The sequence below is a fragment of the Rousettus aegyptiacus genome, unplaced genomic scaffold (assembly GCF_014176215.1).
Source record: "Rousettus aegyptiacus isolate mRouAeg1 unplaced genomic scaffold, mRouAeg1.p scaffold_m13_p_14, whole genome shotgun sequence".
Classification (NCBI taxonomy): domain Eukaryota; kingdom Metazoa; phylum Chordata; class Mammalia; order Chiroptera; family Pteropodidae; genus Rousettus; species Rousettus aegyptiacus.
In genome coordinates this window covers 35305043-35329392 of record NW_023416289.1, presented here as the reverse complement: position 1 = coordinate 35329392, position 24350 = coordinate 35305043, and the positions used below count along the sequence as shown (strand labels likewise).

Below are 24350 nucleotides of genomic sequence, written 5' to 3'. Positions count from 1 at the left end.
TGGGGAAGCCGGGGCCCCACTGTCCTGCTGGTGAAAATATGAGACTCACACGTAAAATGTAAGTGATCTAAGAAATGGGAGGGGAGGCATCTCTCCCCTCATCTGCAACAGGGAGCTCCCTGGTGATGGTGTCAATTTGGTAGCCAAACTGGTAGCTTCCTGGAGGCTCCCACAAGCTCCCACTGAGCCCCGAGTTCAGGCTGGAGACACCGATGACAACTCCTCCCATTGAGCGCTGTATCTCCAGGATTCACTCCTTCACCCACTCCACCCCAGCCCATGGCAAGCACCCTTCTACTGTGTATCTCTGTGAATTTAATTTCTCTAGGGACCCCATATGAGTGGAAACATACAGTACTTGTCATTTTGAGAATAGCTTATTTCCCCAATCTTAATGTCCCCAAGGTTCATCCATGCTGTAGCCTGTGCCAGCACTTCCTTTTTAGGACTGCATAATGTTCCATTGTTGAATGGACCACATTTTGTTTATCCCTCATCTCGTGACAGACCTTGGGTTGCACCCACCTTTTGGGCACTGTGCATGGTGCTGCTGTGAACACGGCGGAAAACTGGTGGTTCCTCAAAACACTACAGGTCGGGTGATGTGGCAGTTATACTCTGAACTTTTGGATTCTCATTTCCTGGCTTATTTCGATGGCAGTGTTTGATAAGAGCCATTTTTACCTGTGTGTTTCTATAAAAAGAGCTAGTGCTTTGGGGTGATTTGCACATTTTTCTTTAAATGTATTCCCAAATGTTTAATAGATTGCTATTGCAAAGATTTTTGTACAAGGCTGCCCTCTGTTATCAGGGTGGTGAAATACAGGCTTTTAATAGATGGCTTTTTTACAGAAGGCAGAGAATATAGGGAGAAGTTTAGGTCCTCAATTTTTTTTTCTTTTTTCTTAAAAAATCCTCATTTCCCCCCAACTTTTTTTATTTTTATCTTCACCACACAGTGTCCAAAAGTTGCCTCTCCCCTATTTTAATATTATAATTCTCTTCCATTGCCAAATAGTCACCTTCCAAGGCTTCAGTTGGTGCATGATCTGTCTGAACATTTTTTTACTATTTTCACACATTTCTCTTTTCTGGTGGTGGTTTTCACACAATTTTAGGCCTGCCAATAACATGGGTTTTCACACAGGTTTTCTCAACCTGTACTTGTGACATTCATAAGATAAATCCATGTGATAAAATTGTGGATAGATTCGGTTTGGTTTGTTTATTTGTTTGTTTGTTTGCTTGCTTGCTTGCTTGCTTTAAGAATGTGGTAGATCCTGTGTAGTGATAATGGAAAGATCTCCAAGACCTATTACTAATGGAAAAAAGCAAGCTGCACACATGTATTACATACAGCAGGTTACAATATGGATGCACTCATTCACTCTTTTCATTTTTTTAAATTTACTTATTTAAAATAGTTTTAAATATACAGTACATTAGCTAGACATCTATATAGTTCCTAAAATGATCACCCCAATTGCTCCCTCCCTTCCCTGGCCCTCCCCCTAACCATCATATTAATGCTAACTGCATTCCCTATGCCATGCTCCCCATCCCTGTGACCACCTATTGACTACTAATCTGTATTTTTTTAACCCTTCACCCCATTCTTCCAGCCCTCTACCCCCTACCCTCTGTCCATCACCAAATTGTCCACTATATTTGTGAGTCTGTTTTTAATTAGTTTGTTCTTTTTATTCCTTAGATTCCTCATAAAAGTGAAATCATATGGTATTTATCTTTCTCTGTCTGACATACTTCACTCAGCATAATAACCTTTAGGTCCATCCATGTCATTGCAAATACTAGGATTTCATTTTTTTAATGGTTGAGTAATATTCCATCATATATGTGAATCATAACTTTTTTATCTAATCATCTGTTGATGGTCATTTAGGTTGCTTTCTTATCTTGGCTATTGTAAATTGTGCTGCCATGAATATTGAGGTGCACAGATCTTTACAAATTAATGTTTTCGTTTTCTTTGGATAAATACCCAGAAGTGCAATTGCTGGTTCAAAATGTGTACCTATTTTAAATTTTTTGAGAAACCTCCATACAGCAGAGTACCAATTTGCAATTCCACCAACAATGTATGAAGGTTCCTTTTTCTCCACATTCTTGCCAACACTTGTTGCTTTTTTATGTACTGATGACAGCCATCCTGATAAGTGTCAGCTGATATTTCATTGTGGTTTTAATTTGCATTTATCTTTTGATTAGCAACCTTGAGCATCTTTTTATATGTCTATTGGCCATCTGTATTTCCTCTTTGGAGAAGTATCTGTTTAGGTCTTCTGTTCATTTTTTAATTGGGTTATTTTTTTTTTTCTTGTTGAGTTGTACAAGTTCTTTATACATTTTGGATATTAACCCTTTATCAGGTGTATCGTTAGCAAATATCTTCTCCCAATCAATTGGCTGTCTTTTTGTTTTGTTGATGGTTTCCTTTGCTGTACAAAAACTTTTTAGTTTGATATAGTACCATTTGTTCATTTTTTTCTTTTGTCTCCCTTGCCTGAGGAGATATATTTGAAAAAAAATTCCTGTTAGTGATATCAGAGTTTACTGCCTATATTTTCTTCTGAAAGTTTTATGGTTTCGGGTCTTATATTTAAGTCTTTATTCCATTTTGAGTCTATTCTTGTATACTGTGTAAGAAGATAGTCCAGCTTCATCTTTTCTTTTCTTTTTTTTTTTTTTTTTTTTTTTGGCATACATCGGTCTAATTTTCCCAACACCATTTATTGAAGAGACTGTCTTTATCCCATTGTATATTCTTACCTCCTTTTTCATATGTTAAGTGAGCGTAGAGGCACGGATTTCATTCGGGGCTTTCTACTCCATTACGTTGATCAGTGTATCTGTTTTTATGCCAGTACCATGATGTTTTGATTACTGTAGGCTTGTAGTATAGTTTGATATCAGGTAGTGTGATACCTCCAACTTTGATCTTCTTCTCAAGATTGCCATGGCTATACGGGGTTTTTTATGGCTCCTCGTAAGTTTTAGGATTATTTGTTCTAGCTCTCTGAAAAGTGTCATTGGTAGTGTGATAGGAATCGCATTGAATCTATAGATTGCTTTGAGTAGTATGGCCATTTTAATGATGTCGACTCTTCCTACCCGTGAACACAGTATATGCTTCCATTTATTTGGGTCTTCTTCCATTTCTTTTTTCGGCGACTTATAATTTTCTGAAAGCAGGTCTTCTATCTTCTTGGTTAATTTGATTCCCAGGTATCTCACAGTTTTCGAAGCAATTGTAAATGGGATTATTTTCTTAATTTCTCTTTCTGAAAGTTCATCATTGATGCACAAAAATGCCACTGACCTCTGAATATTCATTTTGTAACCTGCTACTTTACTGAATTCGTTGATCAGTTCTAACAGGTTTTTTTTTTGGTGGAATCTTTAGGGTTCTCTATATATAGTATCATGTCATCGGCAAATAACGAAAGTTTTACTTCTTCCTTTCCAATTTGGATGCCTTTTATTAGTCTTTCTTGTCTTATTGCTGTGACTAAGACTTCCAATACAATGTTGAAGAGGAGTGGTCAAAGTGGACATCCTCGTCATGTTCCTGATCTTAAGGAAAATACTTTTAGCCTTTTCCCATGGAGTATGATGTTAGCTGTAGGTTTGTCATATATGGCTTTTATTATGTTGAGGTATGTTCCCTCTATCCCCACCTTGCTGAGAGTTTTTATCATGAATGGATGCTGGATTTTGTCGAAGGCTTTTGCTGCATCTATTGATATGATCATACAGTTTTTATCTTTCAATTTGTTAACGTGATATATCCCATTTATTGATTTGCTGATATTGAACCAACCTTGCATCCCAGGAATAAATCCGACTTGATCATGGTGTGTGATATTTTTAAAGTATTGCTGAATTCGATTTGCTAGTATTTTGTTGAGGATAATTGTATCGATGTTCATAAGAGAGATCAGCCTATAGTTTTCTTTTTTAGTAATGTCTTTGTCCGGTTTTGGAATCAAGGTAATAGTGGCCTCATAAAAGGAGTTAAAGAGCCTTCCCTCTTCTTGAATTTTTTGGAATAGTTTGAGAAGAATAGGTGATAATTATTCTTTGAAGGTTGGTAAAATTCTCCTATGAAGCCACCTGGTCCAAGACTTTTGTTTTTGGGGAGGTTTTTGATTACCGATTCCATTTCGTTGGCGGTAATCGGTCAGTTCAGATTTTCTGTTTCTTCTTGACCCAGTCTTGGGAGATTGCATGTTTCTAGGAATGTGTCCATGTCTTCCGTATGGTCCAATTTGTTGGCATATGATCGCTCATAGTATTTTCTTGTGATCCATTGTATTTCTGTGGGGTCCGTGGTTATTTCTCTTCTTTCATTTCTGAATTTATTTATTTGAGTCCTCTCTCTTTCTTCCTTGATGAGTCTGGCTAAGGGTCTGTCAATTTTGTTTATCCTTTCAAAGAACCAGCTCTTGGTTTCATTCACCTTTTGTATTGTTTTTCTAGACTCTATTTCATTTATTTCCACTCTGATCTTTTTCATTTCTTTCCTTCTATTCACTTTGGGCTTTGTTTGCTGTTCTTATTCTAGCTATTTTCATTGTAAAGTTAGATTGTTTATTTGAGCTTTTTCTTGTTTCTTGAGGTAGGCCTGTATTGCTATGAATTTCCCTCTTAGGACTGCTTTCGCTGTGTCCCACAAATTTTGAGTCATTGTGTTTTCATTTCGGTTTCATTTGTCTCTACGTATCATTTGATTTCTTCCTCGATCTCATTAAAAGCCCATTCATTGTTTAGTAGCATGTTAGTTAGCCTCCATGTGTTTGTGTGTTTTCCAGATTTTTTTTTCTTGTAGTTGAAAACTAGCTTCATACTATCGTGATCAGAGAAGACGGTTGATATGATTTCAATCTTCTTAAACGTATTGTGACGTGATTTGTGTCCTAACATGTAGTCTATCCTTGAAAATGTTCCATGTGCACTCGAAAAGTATGTATATTTTGCTGCTGTGGGGGAAAAGGCTCTGAAAATATCTATTAAATCCATCTGTTCTAGTGTGTCTTTTAGGCCCATTGTTTCCTTGTTGATTCTTTGCCTGGAAGATCTGTCCCTTGCTGTCAATGGGGTGTTAAAGTCTCCTACCATGAGTGTATTACTATTGATCTCTCCTTTCATGTCAGTCAATAATTGCTTTATGTATGTAGGTGCTCCTATGTTGGGTACATATATGTTTATGAGGGTTATGTCCTCTTAATTTATCGATCCCTTTACCATTATGTAATGCCCTTTTTTGTCTCTTATTATAGCCTTTGTTTTAAAGTCTGTTTTATCTGATATAGGTATCGCTACCCGACTTTTTTTCAGTTCTGTTTGCATGAAATACCTTTCTCCATCCCTTTACTTTCAGTCTGTGAGTATCATTTGACCTGAAGTGAGCCTCTTGTAGACAGTATGTGCATGGGTCTTATTTTCTTATCCATTTAGCTACCCTATGTCTTTTGATTGGAGCATGTAATCCGTTTACATTTAAAGCAATTACTGATAGGTACGTTGTTACTGCCATTTTATTACTCATATTTTTTATTTCTATCTTCTCTTTTACCCCTTCTCTTTTTACAGAAGACACTTTAACATTTCTTGTAATGCTGGCTTGTTGGTGATAAATTCCTTAAGCTTTTTCCTGTCTGGAAAGTTCTTTATCTCATCTTCCATGTTTATCGAAAGCCTTACTGGGTAGAGTATTTGTGGTTGAAGAGTCTTGTTTTTCATAACTTTGAATATTTCTTGCCATTCCCTTCTGGCCTCAAAGTTTCCATCAAAAGGTCAGCAGACATTCTTGTGTCTTGAAAGTAACTAACTGTCGGGAGCCATTACAAGGCACTAAAGGTGTCACATAGCTTGGAGACATAAAGCAGTTGCTAACACTGCTTGGAGCCATATAGCAGCTGCTAAGACAGCTTAAACAATGATTCAGGGAAGCAGGACGTTAAGTTAAACATTACTGACCCTGGTAGGAGATTCACCCCATTAGGAAACTTTTTTAAGGTAATGGAATGTTTTTACAACTCTGAAAGCAGGGATGTTTATACCCTGAGAGCTGAATGTTTTATGATCTTGTGTAGATGTCAGCATTCGACTGATATACGTTATGCTTTGTTATTGTATCCAAAAACCTATATAAAAGCTGTACTAAATAAACTCGGGGCTGCAGCAGTAAGACTGCATGCCCTCCTGAAGCGCTTTCCTGTCTTCTCTTTTTTTCCTTAGGCTTCACCCCCCTCTTTCAGGTGCTGTTCGACTTTAGCCGGCTGGCTCCAGCAACTAACTTCCTTTCTCTCACTGCTTTTAAGATTCTTTGACTTTTGGCATTTTAATTATGATGTGTGTTGGCGTAGGTCTGTTTGCATTCCTCTTGTTTGGGACTCTTTGTGCTTCCTGAACTTGTAAGTATAATTCCTTTGCTAGGTTAGGAAACTCTTCTGTCATTATTTCTTCAAATAGAGTCTCAATCCCTTGCTCTCTTTCTTCCTCTTCAGGTGCTCCCATGATCTGGATATTTTTTGCTTCATGTTGTCCCAGAGGTCTCTTAAACTATCCTCATGTTTTTTAATTCTTTTTTCTTTTCGTTGTTCTGATTGGGTGCATTCCGCTACCTTGTCTTCCAATTCGCTGATTCAATCTTCTGCTTCGTCCAGTCTACTGTTGAATCCTTCTAGTGTATTCTTCGTTTTAGTTATTGTGCTCTTTGTTTCTGTCTGGTTCTTTTTATGGTTTCTATGTCCTTTTTATGGTTTCTATGTCCTTTTTATGCTTACCATCTCTCTGTTGAGGTTCTCATTGTGCTCATCCCTTCTCCCCATAAGTTCATTGAGCATTCTTATAACCATTATTTTGAATTCTGTCTCTGGTAGGTGGCTTGCCCCCATTTCATTGAGCTCATTTTCTGGAGTTTTCTCCTGTTGTTTCATTTGTGGCATGTTCCTTTGTTTTCTCACTTTATTAGCCTCTCTGTGTTCGCTTCTGTGTGTCAGGAATATTTGTTTCATCTCTCAGCCTTGGCCAGATGGCCTAATGTGGTAGGTGTACTGTGTGGCCCAGTGGCACACTCTCCCTGATCCCTTATGCCGGGGGCTCTGGACATGATCTTTGTGTGGGTTGTGTGTGATTTTCTGTTGTTGCCAAGTCTTTATCGTTGTTAGTACTATCAGTGGATGAGATTAACACTCAGGCTGACTAATTGTGGGAATTGGCTGCACCCACAGGGTAAGAGTTGTAGTGTGGGGGCTGACTCCACTGAGTGGGATTTGCCCCAGGAGGTTTGTGTACTTGTTGCAACCACCCTTTGTGTATATCACTAATGGAACTAGTCAGGAGTTGCTCTGCTGTGGTCTGGTGCCAGCCTCCTGATACATTGGTTTAGTGGCCCCTGGGGAGGGTCGCCCCCATAGGCTAAGGTCAGCTGCTGCTTTTGATTGCTTGGGACTACCCGGTGAGGACTATGTAGCAATCCACAGATGGTTGTTGCCTATGCTGTATCTGTAGATAAGTGGAAGAGACAACGCTGTAGGCAGTGGTCAGTTATCCCCCTTGCCTGACCTAAGGCAGTTTAGCAGAGGGCCCAGTGTTCCTCAAGGTCTGACACTGCCTGTCAATTGCCTGTAAGTCTCTGAAACTGGATGAGCCTCTGGGTAACATGCATGTTGAGTGGTGCAGGGACCCTGGGTGTCCCCTGGGTCTACTGAGTAAATTTCCCCCTGCCACTGCAGTGTCAGTTTACATGCCAACGCTGTTTCTGTGGCTCCCTGTACAAGTTTCCACTCATAGCAAGGTCAACTGCTGCCCACCCTGGGCCTAAATGTGCTACCCCAGGGCAGGGGCAGCTGCCTATCCACATGTAGTGGGCACTTTGTGTATTGGTCGAAACAGGAGTCCAGGGAGTCAAGGGCCATCAGGCCAGCACAACACCCTGCAATCCCTCAACAGATATTAGTTTGTATAGGCAGCAGAAATCTGTCCACACTGTTTTCCTTGAAATGCACTGTGCTAACCAAGGTCTGTCGCCTGCACTGACTGCACAACCCCAGAGCCAGGGAGGGCACAAGAGGCTGCTTGTCAACTGGCTGCAGGCGCTTTGTGGCTTGGGTGAGGCAGGATCTCAGGGAGACAAGGGCTGTCCAGCCAATACAGCCTCACTTTTGCTGCAATTTCTGTGCCTGCGAGATATAGATTACAGTGAGACCAGTTGCTGTTTGGAGTGGTCCCACAGACCCCTGCGCTCCCTGGACACAATATTGCAACTCTTACAGGCAGCAAAGATCTGCCTGCCGTTGATTTCCATGAACCGCCCACCCTGTGCCGCCCAAAGTATGTTGTTGCCTGTGTGGATTGGGAGATCAGGGGAGAGGAGTAGCAGGGCTGTGGCAGTTCACTGTCACTGGACCACATGGGGCAATTTGTGGGTAGAGTGGGGCATCCACAGTTCAGAAAGCCTGTGTAAGGGGTCCTTCGAAGGGACATCTAGGGATTCAGTCTCCTTCCATCTTACCTGGACAGCCAGAATCCCCTCTGGTTTCTACAGTCAGAGTTATTGGAATCTCCTCTTCCCTGGGCTAGGATCCTGGGCTGGGGAGCCCCCAGAAAAGACCAGAATCCCCCTCTCCTTCAGGAAAGCTCTGCAGCCTCTTTCTCCCTTCCAGTGATCCTCTACCACCCACAGGAGGGGTCCAGCTCGATTTGTGACTTTGCCCCTCCTACCGGCTTCGATGTGGCTTTTTATTATCAGACGCAGGTGCTATGATCAGCTGGACTTCAGGTGATTCTCCACGTTGATTATTTTATAATGGTTGTAATGTCAATGCAGACCTGGGAGGAAACAAACCTGCCTATACCTAGTCCGCCATCTTCCTTCTTTTCTGCCTTTGCTCTTACTTATTAAACTTAACTTTATTCTAATAACACATTCCCAGGATTCAAACATATAAAAAATATGAAAAGAGAAAGAGCATGAGATTGCTGTTTAGAAGCTGGTGAGTTTTTCCTTTTTCATTTTACTTGGAATCGTTTTGAAGTTCGGGCATTCCCTATCTTCTCATGATACTGAGGACATGGTTTTTGTGCTGTTTTGTTTGTTATTCTGTATTGGGTTGGGATTTTTTTAGCTTAACTTGTGTATTTTGAAACAAATTTATGAAAGAGTTATGAATACAGTACCAATAACTTCTTTTCTGAACCATTCATTACTATGTTTGCATCCAAGGCTTCTGTCACCATCGGAAGCAGACCGCCCCTTATCATTTACGCTGTGTCCAGAGTGATGTCAAATTCTAAAGCCACTTCCTCTCCCAGCACCTCGTCTACTGTTTGCACATCATCCCAGTTAACCACTGCAGGGAACACGTCATGACTTGGTCCCTCTCACCTGCCATCCACTTGCAGCTATGAATGCTTACAGGCACAAAAACAGACCTGGATCCATCTACATCAGTGGTTCTTAACTGGCAGTGACTTTTTCCTCCAAGCCAACACTAGGCAAAGTCTGGGGACAATTCAGTTGTCACAGCTGGTGGAGGGTAGAGGAGGAGGTTGCTCCTGGCATCTAGTGGGTGGAGGCCAGGGATGCTGCTCAATAGGACGCCCCCACCCACTCTACACATAAAGATCTATCCAGCCCTGAATGTTAACAGCACTGGTGGTGGAAAACTCTGCTTAAGGTCCAGTGTGTCTTGGCGTTCCTAGGGGACCTTTATCGGCTTTAAGATGAACATGTAACCCCATCAGACAGATGCAATAGAAGTGCTTCTCTCTCTCCCACAGGACAGAAACAAGAAAGCAAGTGGCCCCAGTGGGCAGCCATTTCCTGACCCCAAAGAGATTATATGTTTCCTCCACCTATTATAGCAAATTGCCATCACGTTCGTGGCTTTAAACCACATAAATGTATTCTCTTACAGTTCCAGAGGCCAGGAGTCCAAATTCAAGGTGTCAGGAGGGCCCTGCACCCCCCAGAGGCTCCAGGGCAGTCTACTTCTTGCCTTGGTGGGGTGGACTCCCGCTGTTCCTCTGTCTGGGGGCTTGTCATTCCTATCTCCACCTTCCATCTTCACCTGCCTTCTCCTCTACAATCTCTGTGTTCTCTCCTCTTCTCTCTCTGGTAAGGACACTTATCACTGGATTTAGGGCCCACCCAGATAACCTAGGATGACCTCATCACAAGATCCTTAACTTCATTATATACATGAAGAAGTATTTTTCCAAACTAGTTCCCATTCACAGGTACCAGGTGTTAGGGCATGGGCATAACTTTTATGGGGTCACCATTCAACCCACTACAGAGACCCAACTGAAGCTGGCCCTGGTGATGGTCAAACAGTCAAGCAAAAGGAACTATGACAATATAACCAAACCCAAGCCTGTCCTAATACCCTTGGACCACTTCTATGAAATCGCTGGTGTGGCAGGCGAATACCAGCCTAACTCACACCCTTCAGTATTCCCCGCCACCAGCAGCCATAACATCCTGGCAGAATTCTCAAGCCCCAAAGAGCAGTGTGAGAAGTTCACACAGATTTGGTATTCTTTTCATGAAGGTCCAACCCCCAAAGCATCACCCTTTCAGGTTCTCTTCCTCAGTCTGCTTATTACATTGCCACAACCTCCTGTCTGGGCGTCTGTGGGTTTTTTGTTTTTAGATTGGTTTTTATCATCTTTCATCTGTAAAGGTTATAGCTGGGTATGTGAGCCACCTCAAAGCCTTCAGGAACACAGGCAAAGATGACAACAATTTGTGAGTCAACACTTGTGGTACTTGAGGTTTCTTAGTTTCAGAAAGGAAGTGGACAACTGTCTTAAGGGTTTGTGACCAGAGTCAGCCTGGAGCCACATTGCAAGTGTTTACATAACAGAGGAGGCTTCCTTCCTTTCGTTTAGATCAGACCCCCCAAAAAACAGTGGGTTCCAGAACCAGGCTTTAAATTCCAACTCGTCTTCTTGCTAAGACACCCGTGTGTGGCAGGAACTTCCTGATAACATCTGCTCATTTCAAACTGATTCACTTGCAAGCAACACCAGTAAAGCTGAGTCCACTTAATTTGAGCAGAAAGGAACAGATGGGAAGCACTCAAGGAAGTTCAGTCATGAGAAAAGCCAAGGAAGCAGATTTTTGAAAAGGATGACACAGAAGAGTGACCCTGTCCCCCACCTACCACCCACCCCCCGCCAAAGATGCCCACATCTTAATTCCTAGAACCTGTCACTTTCTGTGGCAAAGAAGGATTAAGGTGGCAGATGGAATTAAAGTGACTCATCAACTTAAAATGAGGGAAATGAACCTGGATTATCTGGAACATGGGGAGGTGGGGATCATCAGGGTTCATGTTGGAAGCTGCCTACCGATGTCAGGTCAGACCAAACGCAGCCTTTGGCTGCTTTGGTCTGATGTAGAAACAGAAAGAAAACTGTGTGTATGAAGTGTTTTGGCTGCCTTTGATTCCGCCTCCCCTCCCTGACACTGCTGGCATCTGGGGCCAGTCATTCTGTGCTGTTCTGTGTATTGTAGGATGTGACGCAGACCCCTGGCCTCCACAGTTTCTCAAATATTAAGATTTTTTAATGTTAAAATATTTACCTTTATTACTCAGCTTTTGGAGCCTCCTGCCTCGATTCTGTGCCCAAGCTCAGTGCCAGCCCCACTTCTAACACACGCTGTCGGCCACATGGAAAGGAAGAAAGGACACTTTCTCTTCTAAATGCCTGAACATCTGATTGGTTCACTGGCCTGATGATATTTAAACTGACATCTCTGCTTCCCAAATGGAGGAAATACATGACTTGTCCGCTCATCATCACTTCGCCACAGGTATGGAGGAAGAAAATAAAACCTATGACTCAGTTAGATTTTTTATTATCATTATTAAAGGGCAATTTTGAGACTCTATGGGCAAGGGAAGGTCATGACCCCAGGTATCCTGGGTCAAGGGCAGCAGCAGCTGTCCCCAACGTGACTCAGGGACAAGGCCAAGTCTGTGTCACCCTGTTCTTGGGGTATCCCCCGCACCATGGCTCATGTAAGACCCTCAGTGAACTTTCCCTGACAAGGAATGCACGGCTGTCATTCACGGAGCCAGGCAGTGACCCGCCACCCATGAGGTAATACTTTTCCTGTACATTCTGTAACTGAAGGAACCAAGATTCAGTCAGAGAAGAGACCGGAATCATGAACTTGGCTGTGTCTGGCAAACAGCTTGTCCATGGTCACAACAGTTTCCCACCATGGCCCACAGCAGAGGGATCTAGCTCCTCCCTTGGTGGGCCCAGCTCACCTGATGGCAGAAGGATGTAGTGCCACCTGCAGTCTGAAACCACTGTGGCCACAAAAGAAAAAAATAGGTCAATGCTGCCACCTAGAGGGTGATGTGGGCATGGCAACCAGGTTCCTTGATCTTGTGGCTCATACAATCTCAATGCTGCCACCTAAACGGTGATGCAGGCATGGCAGCCAGTCTTGGGTAGCCTAATGACTCCGCTCCCTAGTGGCTTTCATACCTGCTCCCAGGTTATTTGGGGAGGTGCTGTCCCCTCACAGAAGGCCCCTGAGACTACAAGCCCACCAGGCGGGCACTTTCAGCCCAAAGCCTCCGGGCCACCTCCGCATCCTCGGCCTCGGGGGCAGGAGCCTTCTCTTTGAGTCCATGGAAGTACTTTCCAGAAACACCCTCCAGTTCTTCTGCCACAGCCAGATAGGTACTGGGCTGGGCCGCCAGCTGGGGGCTCTTCACCAGTAGCCAGAAGATGGGTCCTGCAAACAGTCCACACACATTCCGAGAGGAGGGCACAAAAAGCTCTGCTCCACCCCCAGGATGCAGGGCCCACTGAAGCCAGAAGTTGGCCTGGAGTCCCACGAAATACACCTCAAAGCCATTGCTCCTGTGGTTCCCTCTAACAGGAGTTCCCTTTCCTGGCGCTGCCCAGTCAAATCCTTCCAGGTGCAGAGACCAGCCCTAAAGCTGCCTCCCTCAGGAAGGCTCCCTGGCTTTCCCCAGGCAAACGGAAGCTCTCCCTCCTCTCAGTCAGCCCTGTATCCTTAACCTATCATGCTCTAAAATAACTTGTATTTATTGACTGTCTCCAGTGTCAGCCTCAGCTTAAGATTCTTGACACTTAGCACCCACCCACTAAATGTTTCTCAGGATTATAAATACTAATTATAAAGTTCTAATTGTTTATTTAGCTTAAATCTTAGCCAGGCACTGTGCTAGCCCTTTCAAGGGAGGTCTCATCTAACCATCTAAGCCTCTCAGTGACTGTTCTGGTCCTCACTTTGCATGAGAAAACAGGCTCAGAGAGGTGAAGTCGCTGCCCTAGATGGCACAGCTAGTTCTGGGTGAAGCTGAGGTTACCTTGAGCACAGGCAGGAGTCGGCTCCACTGATGCCCGCTCTGAAACTGTTTTCTCATCAAACAGGCTCTGGCCTCTTCCCTGGGGCTACTCTGAGACTGGCAAAATAGAAAAGCAACTTGTTCTTTGCACCATGAAAGATACGGGGGAGGGGCAGAGTGAAGTTCAAGACAGCCTTTGAGGATGATGTTAATTTTATGTCAACTTGACTGGACTAAGGGACAACCAGAGAGCTCAGTGCCTAAGGGTATGACCAGGAGAGAGGAGCATCTGAATCGATGGACTACGTAAAGGAAACCCAGGTGGGCAGCAGGCACTCAGTTGAGGCCAGAATAGAACAGAAAGGTAAGGAAGGGTGAATTCACTCTCACTGCTTGAGCTGGGACATTCACCTCCCCCCACCCTCAGACATCAGCACTCCTGGCCTTCAGACTCAGATGGGACTTACAGAGTCAGCTCCCCTGGTTCTCAGGTCGCAAGTGTGGGCTGGAACTGCACTGCCAGCCTCCAGCATGCAAAGCGAAGGCAGGTCATGGGACTTCTCAGCCTCCATAAATCATAAGCCAATCTCTCCTAATAAATGTCCCTAAATGTCTACACATACCCTATTAGTCCTAATACACCCAGGGAGGGTCCCGGGGCCCAAGCTGGGAGGGTGGGGTTCAGCGAAAGGACAACAGGCTGGGAGGGGACTTACCAAGCGTGAAGCTGGAGAAGGTAGAGCTGTGCATGCCTGTGTGTCTGCCCAGCTCTGTCCTGGCCACACCAGGATGCAGAGCATTGACGGTCACACCTGTGCCTGGGGAGGAGAGGGAAAACTGGGAGGAGGGGGCAGACACCAGGTTCCCTCATTACTAGGAAGCCTGACGCTGCCTGCCCTGAGCTCTGGGGCTCCCCCATTTCCTACCCTTGAACTCACACTGCCCTCTTGCTCTGAAACCTCCATGCCAGCTGGTTTCGTCTTGCAAGGCAGCTGTTTCATAGCTGCCTGGAGAAGAGCCTCTCAACCTGAGTGCGTGTAAAAATCATGTGGAGGGCTAGAAACCCAGACCACTGGGCCCCACCCCCAGAGTCTGAAGCAGTGGGTCAGGATGGGGTCTGAGATGCTGCAATGATGACAAGCTCCCAGGTCAGGTGAGGCTGCTGGTCCACTTTGAGAAGCAAGGGTGAAGGGAAGACTTGTCAACTTCAGCACTAAGGACACAGAGGTCTAGTCATTTTTTAAGCTGTGCACTGTAGGATATTGAGCAGCAAACCTGGCTTCTGTCCACAAGATGTCAGTAGCAACATCCACCCCATTTCCACTCCCTGAAATGACAGCCAAAGTTATTGACAAATGTCCATTGGCCTAGAGCACCAAAGGCTCAGATGCCTACCCTAGATGAGCAGGAAGGTTGTGATAGATTAGTGATGCCTGCTTTAGGCACCAGCAGTGGTGCGTGTGTCACTTTTTTGCCTACTCTGTCCTGGAGCCAGTGCTTGATCTCCCATTGACGCGGGGTCACAGCAGGACTGTGCCAGGTTCAGAGCTAAGGGAAAACAGAGGCCACACACACACCTTGCAGCCGCCGGCTCAGCTCCTTGGTGAACAGGACGACGGCCAGCTTACTCTGGCAGTAAGCTGCTTTTGTGTCATACTTCCTCTTCTCCCAGTTTAGGTCATCGAAGTCTATGTGCCCAGCAATGTGGGCCAAGGATGAGAGGTTAATGATCCGTGAAGGGGCTGAGGCCTTGAGCTTGTCCAGCAGTAAGTTTGTCAGAAGAAAGTGACCTAGAAGAAAGATGACAAAAAGATAACTCTTACTGAACTCTTACCATGTCCCTTGCCAAGGACATTACCCTCCCAATAAAACACAGTTCCCAATCGGAAGCAATAACACTCCCCAGGAGACATCTGACACCATCTGGAGACAATTTTGGTTGTCACAGCAACAAAGAGAAGTGTAGGCACTACGGCCATCTAGTGGATGGAGGCCAGGGACACTGCTCAACATCCTACAACACAAAGGATAGTCCTCACGAGGAATTACCCAGCCCCAAATGTCAAGCTGTGTGATAACCTTATGAGGTCAGCTGGTGAAGAGACTGCCTGCTGTCTCCCAAAATTCTTTCTCCATTTCTTCTTCAGTAATAGGATTTTTGGCTGTGCACAAGATGGCCCAGTGAAAGACGATGTGTCCCAGACTCCCTTGCAGCTACAACAGTTCATATGACTGAGTCCCCACCAATAGGGTGTGAATGACAGTAACATGTGTTAAGAGTTAAACTATGTCCACTCATCTCCCTGCCCCCCAAAGAAATATGTCAAAGTCCCACCCTCCAGGACCTCAGAATGTGGTCTTATTTGGAGATGGGTCTTTAAGTAAGGTCACTAGGCTGGGCCTTGACCCAGTGTGACCCATTGCTCCTTTGTCCTTCTAACAGAACCCCAAGTGCATCAAGGGTGACAACAAATAGACTGAGAGTGACTGAAGGACAGACTGAGACTGGAGGACAGATGAAGAGACAAGTGGTCAGGAGGCTGATGATCTGAAAGACGGAGTGAGTGTCTAGAGATGATCAGGCAAGTCCCTGAGCCACTGTGTGACCTGGTTGCCTTGGAGAGTGAAGGAGGGTATCCCCACCCTCAGCCTGAGTCTGGCCCACTGGGGACACCCATACCATGCAGCCCACAGCCTCACCCAGGTGGTTGACGCCAAGCTGTATCTCAAAGCCGTCCTCAGTGGTCCAGTGGGGGCACCGCATCACAGCCGCATTGTTGACCAGGACATGCACTCTTTCCTCCTCTGGAAGATGAGTCAGGGCAAACACATCAGCTCTGCACCTAGGCTAAGCTGAACAGTGTCCCCCAAACACCCACGTCCATCCGGAACCTATGAATGTGACCTTTTCTAAAAACAGAGTCTTTGCAGGAGTAATCAAGTGAAGACAAGGTCTGAGGGTGGGCTCTATGCATCACAACAAGTATCTTTGTAAGAAGGGGAAACCTGGACACAGATATGCATGTGGGGAGGCTGTGGTGTAATGACAGAGGCAGAGGGCAGAAAGGTGCAGCTATAAGCCAAGTAGCACAAGGGTTGACAGCCACCACCAGGAGCTAGAAGAGCGCCAAATGAGTCTATCCGGTGCAGCCTATCCAACACCCTGACCTCTGGCCTCGCACCAGGTGGCTTGCGCAACAGGAGTCTGTCATCCCCCAGGTCTGGAGGCTGGACGTCCAAGATGTCACAGGACTGGTTCCCTCTGAGGCCGTGTGAGAGAACCTGTGCCAGGCATCTCTCCTTGGCTTGTAGATGGCCATCTTGTCACTGTGTCCTTGCATGGTCATCCTGGTCTCTTCTTATAAGGATACCAGTCAGATTGGATTAGCACCCACCCTAGTGACCTCATTTTCACTTGGTTACTTCTATAGAGACCCTACCTCTAAATAAGGTCACATTCTGGGGTACTAAGGGTAGGACACCAATACATCTTTTTTTGGTGATGACACAACAGAACCCAAAACACTCCTAAAGTGGCTTTGGGGATCAATGGAATTAATGAGTTAATCATCTAGCACCTAATAAACAGCTTATCTTTTATCCTTTTTGGGGGGATAAGGGGGTATAGCATACCCACCAGGAACACAAGCTCTGGAGCCCATCAGATGGGGGTTCGAGTCCACCAGCTCTACCCTGACCAGCTGCATGATCTCAGCCAAGTCACACAGTCCTTCTGTGACTCAGTTTCTCCCTTTGCAATTCCTCCTGCATATTGTCAATTTGTATTGTTAAAATAAAAAATGGTAGCTATATTTTTGAAGTGAAAGCTTCATGACGTAGGAGGGAAAATGATTAACAGTGATTCCTTTGGGGTTGGTAGGGAATCAAAGATATTTAGTTCTGTTCTCTTTATACTATGAAGGATTTCATATATTTTACACAAGGAACATGTATTTCTTTGCATTGGGAGTTAAAAATAAAACACCCCATAAGTCCATAAATGTTTATTTCTTCACTTCTTCTTAGCAATAGCTTCTGTCTCCTGCTAGTTCTCCTGCTTTCTCTGAACATGAAGTTGCATGGAGAGGAAGAGACTGTCTAGAGAATCTGCAGATAGCCTCACATGTGTGAGAAAGCATGCATACATGAGGATGCTCACAACAACCCTGCACAGACCCCTGAAAGTCTGGAGGCCAAGCAGCCAGTGGTAGAGAACCGGTAACATCATCTGTCACAGCCATACAATGTAGCCCCAAGAATGAGGATGCTGTGCCTGCACAAATCTATAAGAGAGAACAGGGGAGAAAAAGCAGAAACATCGAGCATGTAATAGGCTGCGATTTGTATAAAAAAGCCAAGGGGTGGTGTCTACACCTGCCTGCTTTATAAATGGATAAAGTGTCTCCACAAGGGAATGTTGATTACATGTGAGGAAGGCATCTGGGTAGCTAGGGGCTCATGTGGCAGATAGACCTTTCACTGTCTCCTCTTTTTTACTTTCTGAACGTTTAATCCTGGGAGGGTTATTCCTCTTCAAAAAAAGAAATACACGAACAGTTCTGAGAACACCAGATGGGAAGCAAAAAGCGTGAGTCACCAGTCAATGCAACAGAAGAGCATAAAAGCATATAATCCCTGGACTTGCAAAGAGAAACACCAGCAAAGGGCGTGGAAGGCCCCGTACTCTGTACTGTGCCTGTGGGTCCTCCAGTAGTAGTGCATGGATCATCACAGCTGTGTCCCCCTGGGAACCCGGTGCTCCTTGGAGGCAGAGCCTGAATGCGACTCATCTGTGTCTCTGGCGTCACCCAAGAGAAAGCCAGAAAGCCTCAGGAAACAATGGATGAATTACTGTTGCTGTCCCTCTTCCCCTAGCTAATTCCTCCTCCATGTCCCATCCTGGCCTCTGCTTCCTGCAGGATCCAAGCTAATGCAGAAAGAGTTTGTTTTCCTGCAGAGTAGGAAACTTCCTCTGAAAAGGACCAGATGGTAAACATTTTTGGCTCTGTGGGCCATGAGGTTCAGTCCTGGTTTAACCTACTCCTCAAGGCCAGCGTTCTCCCTCCTACCTTCAATGATTTTCGCTGCAAACTCTCGGATGGACTTCAGCGAAGCCAAGTCCAGGCGCCGGGCATTGACACAGTGATTCAGTGTCTCTCTGCGAATGTCCTTTGCTGCTGCCTCACACTTCTCCATGTCTCGACAGGCCAGGATGATGTTGCCTCCTGGAAGCCCGAGAGAGAAAAAAATTATTTTTAAAAATCCACTCCTAGGTATGTATACCTAACACAAATGGAAACCAAAGTCCGCACAAAAATGTGTGCACACATATATACACAGCAGCATCAGTCACAACAGCCAGAAGGTGGAAACAGCTCAAGTGTCCACCAACAGATGAATGGATAAACAAAATATGGTCTGTCTATACAGGGGAATATTACTCTGCCATGAAAAAGGAATGAAGCAGAGACAGGCCCTGTGACACAGAACATGATGCTGGGTGAGAGAGGTCAGACACCAAAGGTCACATAGTATATGATTCCATTTATATGAAATGTCCAGAACAGGCAAGTACAGAGAAGACAGACATGGTTTCCTAGGAAGAGGTGAGAAATTGGGGCAGGGTGGGGGGAGAATGGCTAAGAGAAGCAAGGTTTAGTTTCCAGATGATGAAAATGTTCTAAAACTGAATGTGGCAATTGTTGCACAGCTCTGAGAACATGCTAAAAACCTTCAACATGTATACTATAAATGAGTGAATTGTGTGGCATGTGGATTAAATCTCAACAGCCATAAAAATCTTTTTAAAAAAAGAATTAGAAAAGTAAAAACAGGAAACTGAGGATTGAAAGGACCATATGGATCTGTGGTTCTGACCACAAGGGACCCAGCCACTCACAGGGGACCCAGCCGCCTCCTACACATCCCACTGCCCCTGAAATGGAACTCATCAGACTCCCCAATCTATGCATCCTCCCTGGAGCCTAGCCCCCAGGACAGTGGTGGGTGTGTCTGCCCAATTTCCCTTCCCACCTCTTCCTGAGAGGGGCAGGTGTCCTCCACGGGAGGACGTCATGTGGTGAGGGGAGCCCATCCTGGCTCCCTACCGCTCAGACCTGAGGGGTGGACAGGTAGCTCAGGCTAGTCCATCAGGGACCCATTTCCCTGGCCACCACTACTCAACAAGCCCCAAGAAAGTTTCTGCTGTCCTCAGCCCTCACACCTATCCCAGCAACTATCCCTGATCTTCAGGCTGCTCAAACCCAAAACCCTGATTCTGCCCTTTTTTAAGGTCTGACTCAGCAGAAGTCCTGTCCCTTTTAATCTCGAAGGAGATCTGGTATGATGAGGAAGGGACCTCTCCTCGTGGAATTCCTCCAAACTCCCAGTCCGACCTTGACAAAAATGTCAGACACTCAAATGGAAGGGCGTTCTACAAAACTCCTGAGTAGCACGTGTAGAAGAGCTTGAACCAGGTCTTGACCCTGACCTCTGACCCAGGCTCTGAGCCAGCCAGGACGACTGAGTCCATTTGCAGTGGGAAAGAGCAAGGCCAACACAGGGAACACCAAACCCCCAAAATGCTGAGTGTCCACGGTCTCCTCTGAGACCCTGAACGCCTCCTTACCTCATCCAGGGACAACAGCCTTTTTGGCTTAAGCCAGCATGAGTCTGGTTCCTGCCACTTGCAATAGAAAGAATCAGATGACCTTTACATCCTTCTGGAAGCAAAGTCACCTCCACCAGCCCAACGCCCCTAGCCTCAGTCAGAGAAAGCAGGGCCTCACCTCTTCTGGCCAGCTCCAGGGCGGTCTGCTTCCCGATGCCCGTGTTGGCACCCGTCACAATGACAGTCTTCCCCTGAATGGTGGCCTTACTGGGACAGGCCCCGCCAGAAACATAGTCCCTAAAGGTAAGAAACAGCACAGTCAATTCCATCAATCTGTCCACTCACCATAGGTGACCCCAAAGACTTCAATCTCAGGCACATGTTCCCCCAATTGAAAGATGGAAAGGACCTAGCATAACTTCATGGGGTCGTCATCCTGTTGCAGGTGAAGGGTGGAGCACAGCCTGGTATGGGGAAGCCGCCAGGAAGTGACAGTGTTATTTTATAGAGAACTGCCATGTTCATTTCCTATGGCTGCTATAACAAACTGCCCACAATTCAGTGGTTAAAACCAGGCAAATGTGTTCTCCACAGGTCTGCAGGTCTCACTGGGATAAAAGGAGGTGTTGCAGGGAATTCCTTCTGGGGGCTTGAGGGGAGAATAATTTCCCTACCTCTTTCAGCTTCTAGAGGTCCCTTGGCTCATGGCCCCATCCTCCGTCTTCAAGCCTCTGACTCTGACCCTCCTGCCTCCCTTCTTTAAGGACCCTTGTGATATAAGTGGCCCACCTAGATAACCCAGCTCAAGCTCCTTAACTCAAAAACATCTGCAAAGTCCCCTTTGACAGGTAAGGTGACATATTCATAGGTTCTGAGCACTGGGACATGCACATCCATGGGGGGGGGGGGGGGGATGATGCTGCTACTATACCCATATCCCCCAGAGACTAAAAACTGGAAACCACCAAATGTCACCAATAGGAGACTGGCCAAAAAAAAAAAAAAAAAAAAATGCCATCTCCACACGAGAGCAAAGCACTGAAAAAAAAGAGATAGAGGACATGGTAGCCACCAGCCACTTGAGGCTAATTTTTAATTTAAATTAAAAATAGCCATATCTCCCCTCAGGGCATTCAGTTATTTTCCATTCTCTTCATGCTGGCACTTTATTTTATTTTTTAGCTTTTTCATAACTGAAAGACAAGGGTCTAAATAAAAATAAAAACAGTGGCCAATAGATTTTAATACCATAATTCTATATATTTATTCCATCCTCTAGAGCTTTCCAAAAAAATCTCGTTCATATTTACAAGAGCAGCAGTTTAATGAATTATAAATAACAAGATAACCAGCAGGTAATTGCAAAAGATGTTATCAGACCAGGAGGAACCAGTTCAAAATGAAGCCTCACCATAGAGCAGATAAATAAACCCAAAAGTAATTAATTATTCAGAGATTTAGTCTATCTTTCAGGCCCTTTTAAAAAATTCAAAATCCCAGTTAACTTTCTAACTTCCAGCCAATCTCTTTTCTTGTATAAAATTACATATTGAAAATCCTTTATTTTTTAAGTTGTAGTAAGAACACAGCATGCGACTTACCCCCTTAAAAACTTTTTAAGTGTACCATACAATACCATATTGTTAACTGCAGGCATAATATAGTCATGCTTTAACTGCTCAGTAGCCACGTGCCACTGCTATCGTAATGCACACAGCAAAGGTGACACTCTCATCTACTGAATGGTGCTGCTATAGAATATTTGGTAGCGGTGGTTTGGGTTTTCTTTTTGTTTTTTTTGTTTGTTTGTTTGTTTGTTTGATTGTTTGTTTGTTTTAAGTGAATTAGCCCAGGAAAGACAAGAATTATGCATCATTAAATGCAATAGGAGTATCACATTTCCTGATTTGGGCAATTCCATTTGTGTTGCTAATTTCGGATAAGGAGGGCTTCGATGGCATGCATTTGCCTTGCACCTAGGTTACCACAGTGACACAAGGGAACTGGTCAACAAATATAGCTGAATGAATGAACTCACCAAAGTCCGAAACAACTAGACCAAGATATTTACAAGGGCCCAGATCTACTCCTTCCTCTGGGTGACCTTGCCCATGACCTGCCGTCTCAGGGCCTAGATTTGCCTCCCACACCCTCTTGGAGGTATTGCTGGTGGGGTGAGCTGGGGAGCTCCTGGGTAAGTGAGGAGTTGGTGGTCTCCGCCCGACTTCCCTCCTTTGGTGGCCAACAGATCCGCCATCACCCGCACTACTCACTTGAACAGCACGGCGCCGCCCACCGCAGTGCCCAGCAGGGACGCCGGCACGAGGTACCGGTTCATTCCGGGCAAGAGCGGGACTCAACGCAGGGCCATCCACAGACCCGCTGCCGGGGTCGCTCCAAGGAGCGCACGACCTGAGCTACGGGTGGGGAAGGGCAGGCGCGGCTGGGACCAGTGACTTCCTGAAAGAGGCGGGGCGAGGCGGGACGCGGCGAGGCGCCGGAGTAGGGGGGACCTATGGGGATGCGACGCGAGCGTTTATGGGGCGGGGGCGGAGCCGTGGTTTGGGGACGCGGCTGGGGGGCAAGGCCTACGTGTGCCGTTGGAATGACATCACACTCGCAGATCTGGAATGAAACCAGGATTCCAATCCTGCAGCTGCCTCCTCCGAACAGAGCTTCTCCGTGTGTCAAGTATATCAGCCTGCGTCCTCATCTAAGACGGTGGCACCAGTAGTACCTTCTTCCAGACTCTATTGCAGATTTGAGAATTTCGATGCTCAGAAACAGGACCTATTATCCTAGGTTCCCAACTGCTGGGTTTGAAGGAGGAGGAGCTGGGGGCCTGGACTCCTGAGTGTGAGGGAGGAGGGGCTGGTGGTCTGGCCTCCCGGGAGTGGTCTCGGGGCCTGGAACCCCAGGTCTCAAGGAGAGGCTGGAGATCTGGACACCTGGGTCTGTGTGTGGAGAGGCTGGGGGCCCCAACCCCTGGGTTGAGGGAGGAAGAGACAGCTATACAACAAACCAAAAAATGGGTTTGCTAGTGGGATGTAGTAAGGGTGGCTGGGTCTAGTGAGAAGCCTCTCTTCTTTCTGAGATTATGGGATCTCAAGGCTTCTGGATCATGAAAGGGGCAAGACCTGGGAAAGGAGGAGATACCATGAGACTGTGGTAAACATGGATCTAGACAGATCTTGTTTTGAATTCCTGATCCACCTCTTCTATACCTTGAGCACTGACTTCCCCTCTCTCAACTTTTGGCTTCTCTTACCTACCAAAATAACAAAGAATTGGTATCCTTAATATGTAAAGAGCCCTTATGAATCAATAAGAAAAAACTCACCCATCCCCAACATGAAGGGAAGCACAGGCAAAGGGTATGATGGGCAATATGCAAAGAAGGTCAACAAATGTATGAAACTACTTAGCTTTACTGGCAATCAAAGAAATAATCATTAAGAACATAATATTCTTCACCTATCAAATTAGCAGGATCAAAATAATGCTAATACCCAGTGTTGGGAAGGATGTGGTGAAATAGGTCCTCATACCTGCCAGTGGGAGTGTAAATTAGTACAGCCTTCCTAAAAGGCCATTCCAATACTTGGCAAAACTATCTGTGCATATCTTTGACCCAGCATTCCCCTTGTATGCCACTAATTGGTCATTAAGAAAGAAACATGACACACTAGAAGCAAAATCATCCTCAGTGTCTGTCAGTAGGAGCACCTACAAACCCCAGACACTGGGTGAACTAGACATTGAGTGACAAGACACACAGGGTCCTTGCCCTCACAGATCCCCTGACACTGACTGTAAAACTTAATTATTCTCTGTGTGTTTCTGGACAGACTTCTATGCCTTTATCAGGCTCAAAAGTTTAAGATCATGAGTTTCTTAAGTAAGCACCAGTACAACGGGGGGAGGGGGGAAGCAGTCTGACTCTTCTTTTTTAAAGTTTATATACTAATATGCATGTTTTTGAGTAAAAAGAAAAACACTATGACATTCCACATGAAGTGTCTGCCAGACAGGGAGATGGGTGATTTTATTTTTTCACTTTTTGTTCATCTGCATTTTCTCAACATTCTTAAAGAATGGTCTCTTGTTTGTTCAGGCAGTATCATCCATGAGACGTGGCGAAGCATGTGGACGTGGCAACCCGAGTGTTCCCTGATGGATGGAGAAACAAAGCGTGGTACATACAGACAGTGGAATATCGTTCAGCCTTAAAAAGGAGGGAACTCTGACACATGGGTGAACCATGAAAATATTGTGCCGAATGAAATATGATGGTGACAAAAAGACAGATGCTGTATGGATCCACTTCTCTGAGGTGCCTAGAGTCGTCAACTTCGTAGAGAGAGAAGAGTACT

The 24350-nt window shown here is 45.3% G+C and overlaps 1 protein-coding gene across 4 annotated transcripts; it reads right to left on the bottom strand.

The window, feature by feature from the left end:
* Window positions 1-10789: 10789 nt before the first annotated feature.
* RDH13 (retinol dehydrogenase 13) lies at window positions 10790-22440 on the bottom strand. 4 transcript variants are annotated; one of them, XR_001598010.2, is made up of 8 exons: window positions 22251-22440; window positions 20156-20274; window positions 18437-18592; window positions 16068-16172; window positions 14945-15157; window positions 14084-14185; window positions 13389-13484; window positions 12680-12787 (listed from the first exon to the last, which is right to left on the bottom strand). XR_001598010.2 is itself a non-coding variant. In XM_016154283.2 (7 exons), the coding sequence occupies exons 1-7, from the start codon at window positions 22313-22315 to the stop codon at window positions 12588-12590; spliced, it is 960 nt and encodes a 319-aa protein (XP_016009769.1). In that variant the 5' UTR covers window positions 22316-22440; the 3' UTR covers window positions 10790-12587. The 4 variants fall into 4 exon arrangements, 2 of the variants coding, with proteins under 2 accessions (XP_016009769.1, XP_016009770.1); XM_016154283.2 differs by lacking the exon at window positions 13389-13484 and having other exon boundaries at window positions 10790-12787; XM_016154284.2 differs by having other exon boundaries at window positions 12645-13484.
* Window positions 22441-24350: the final 1910 nt, after the last annotated feature.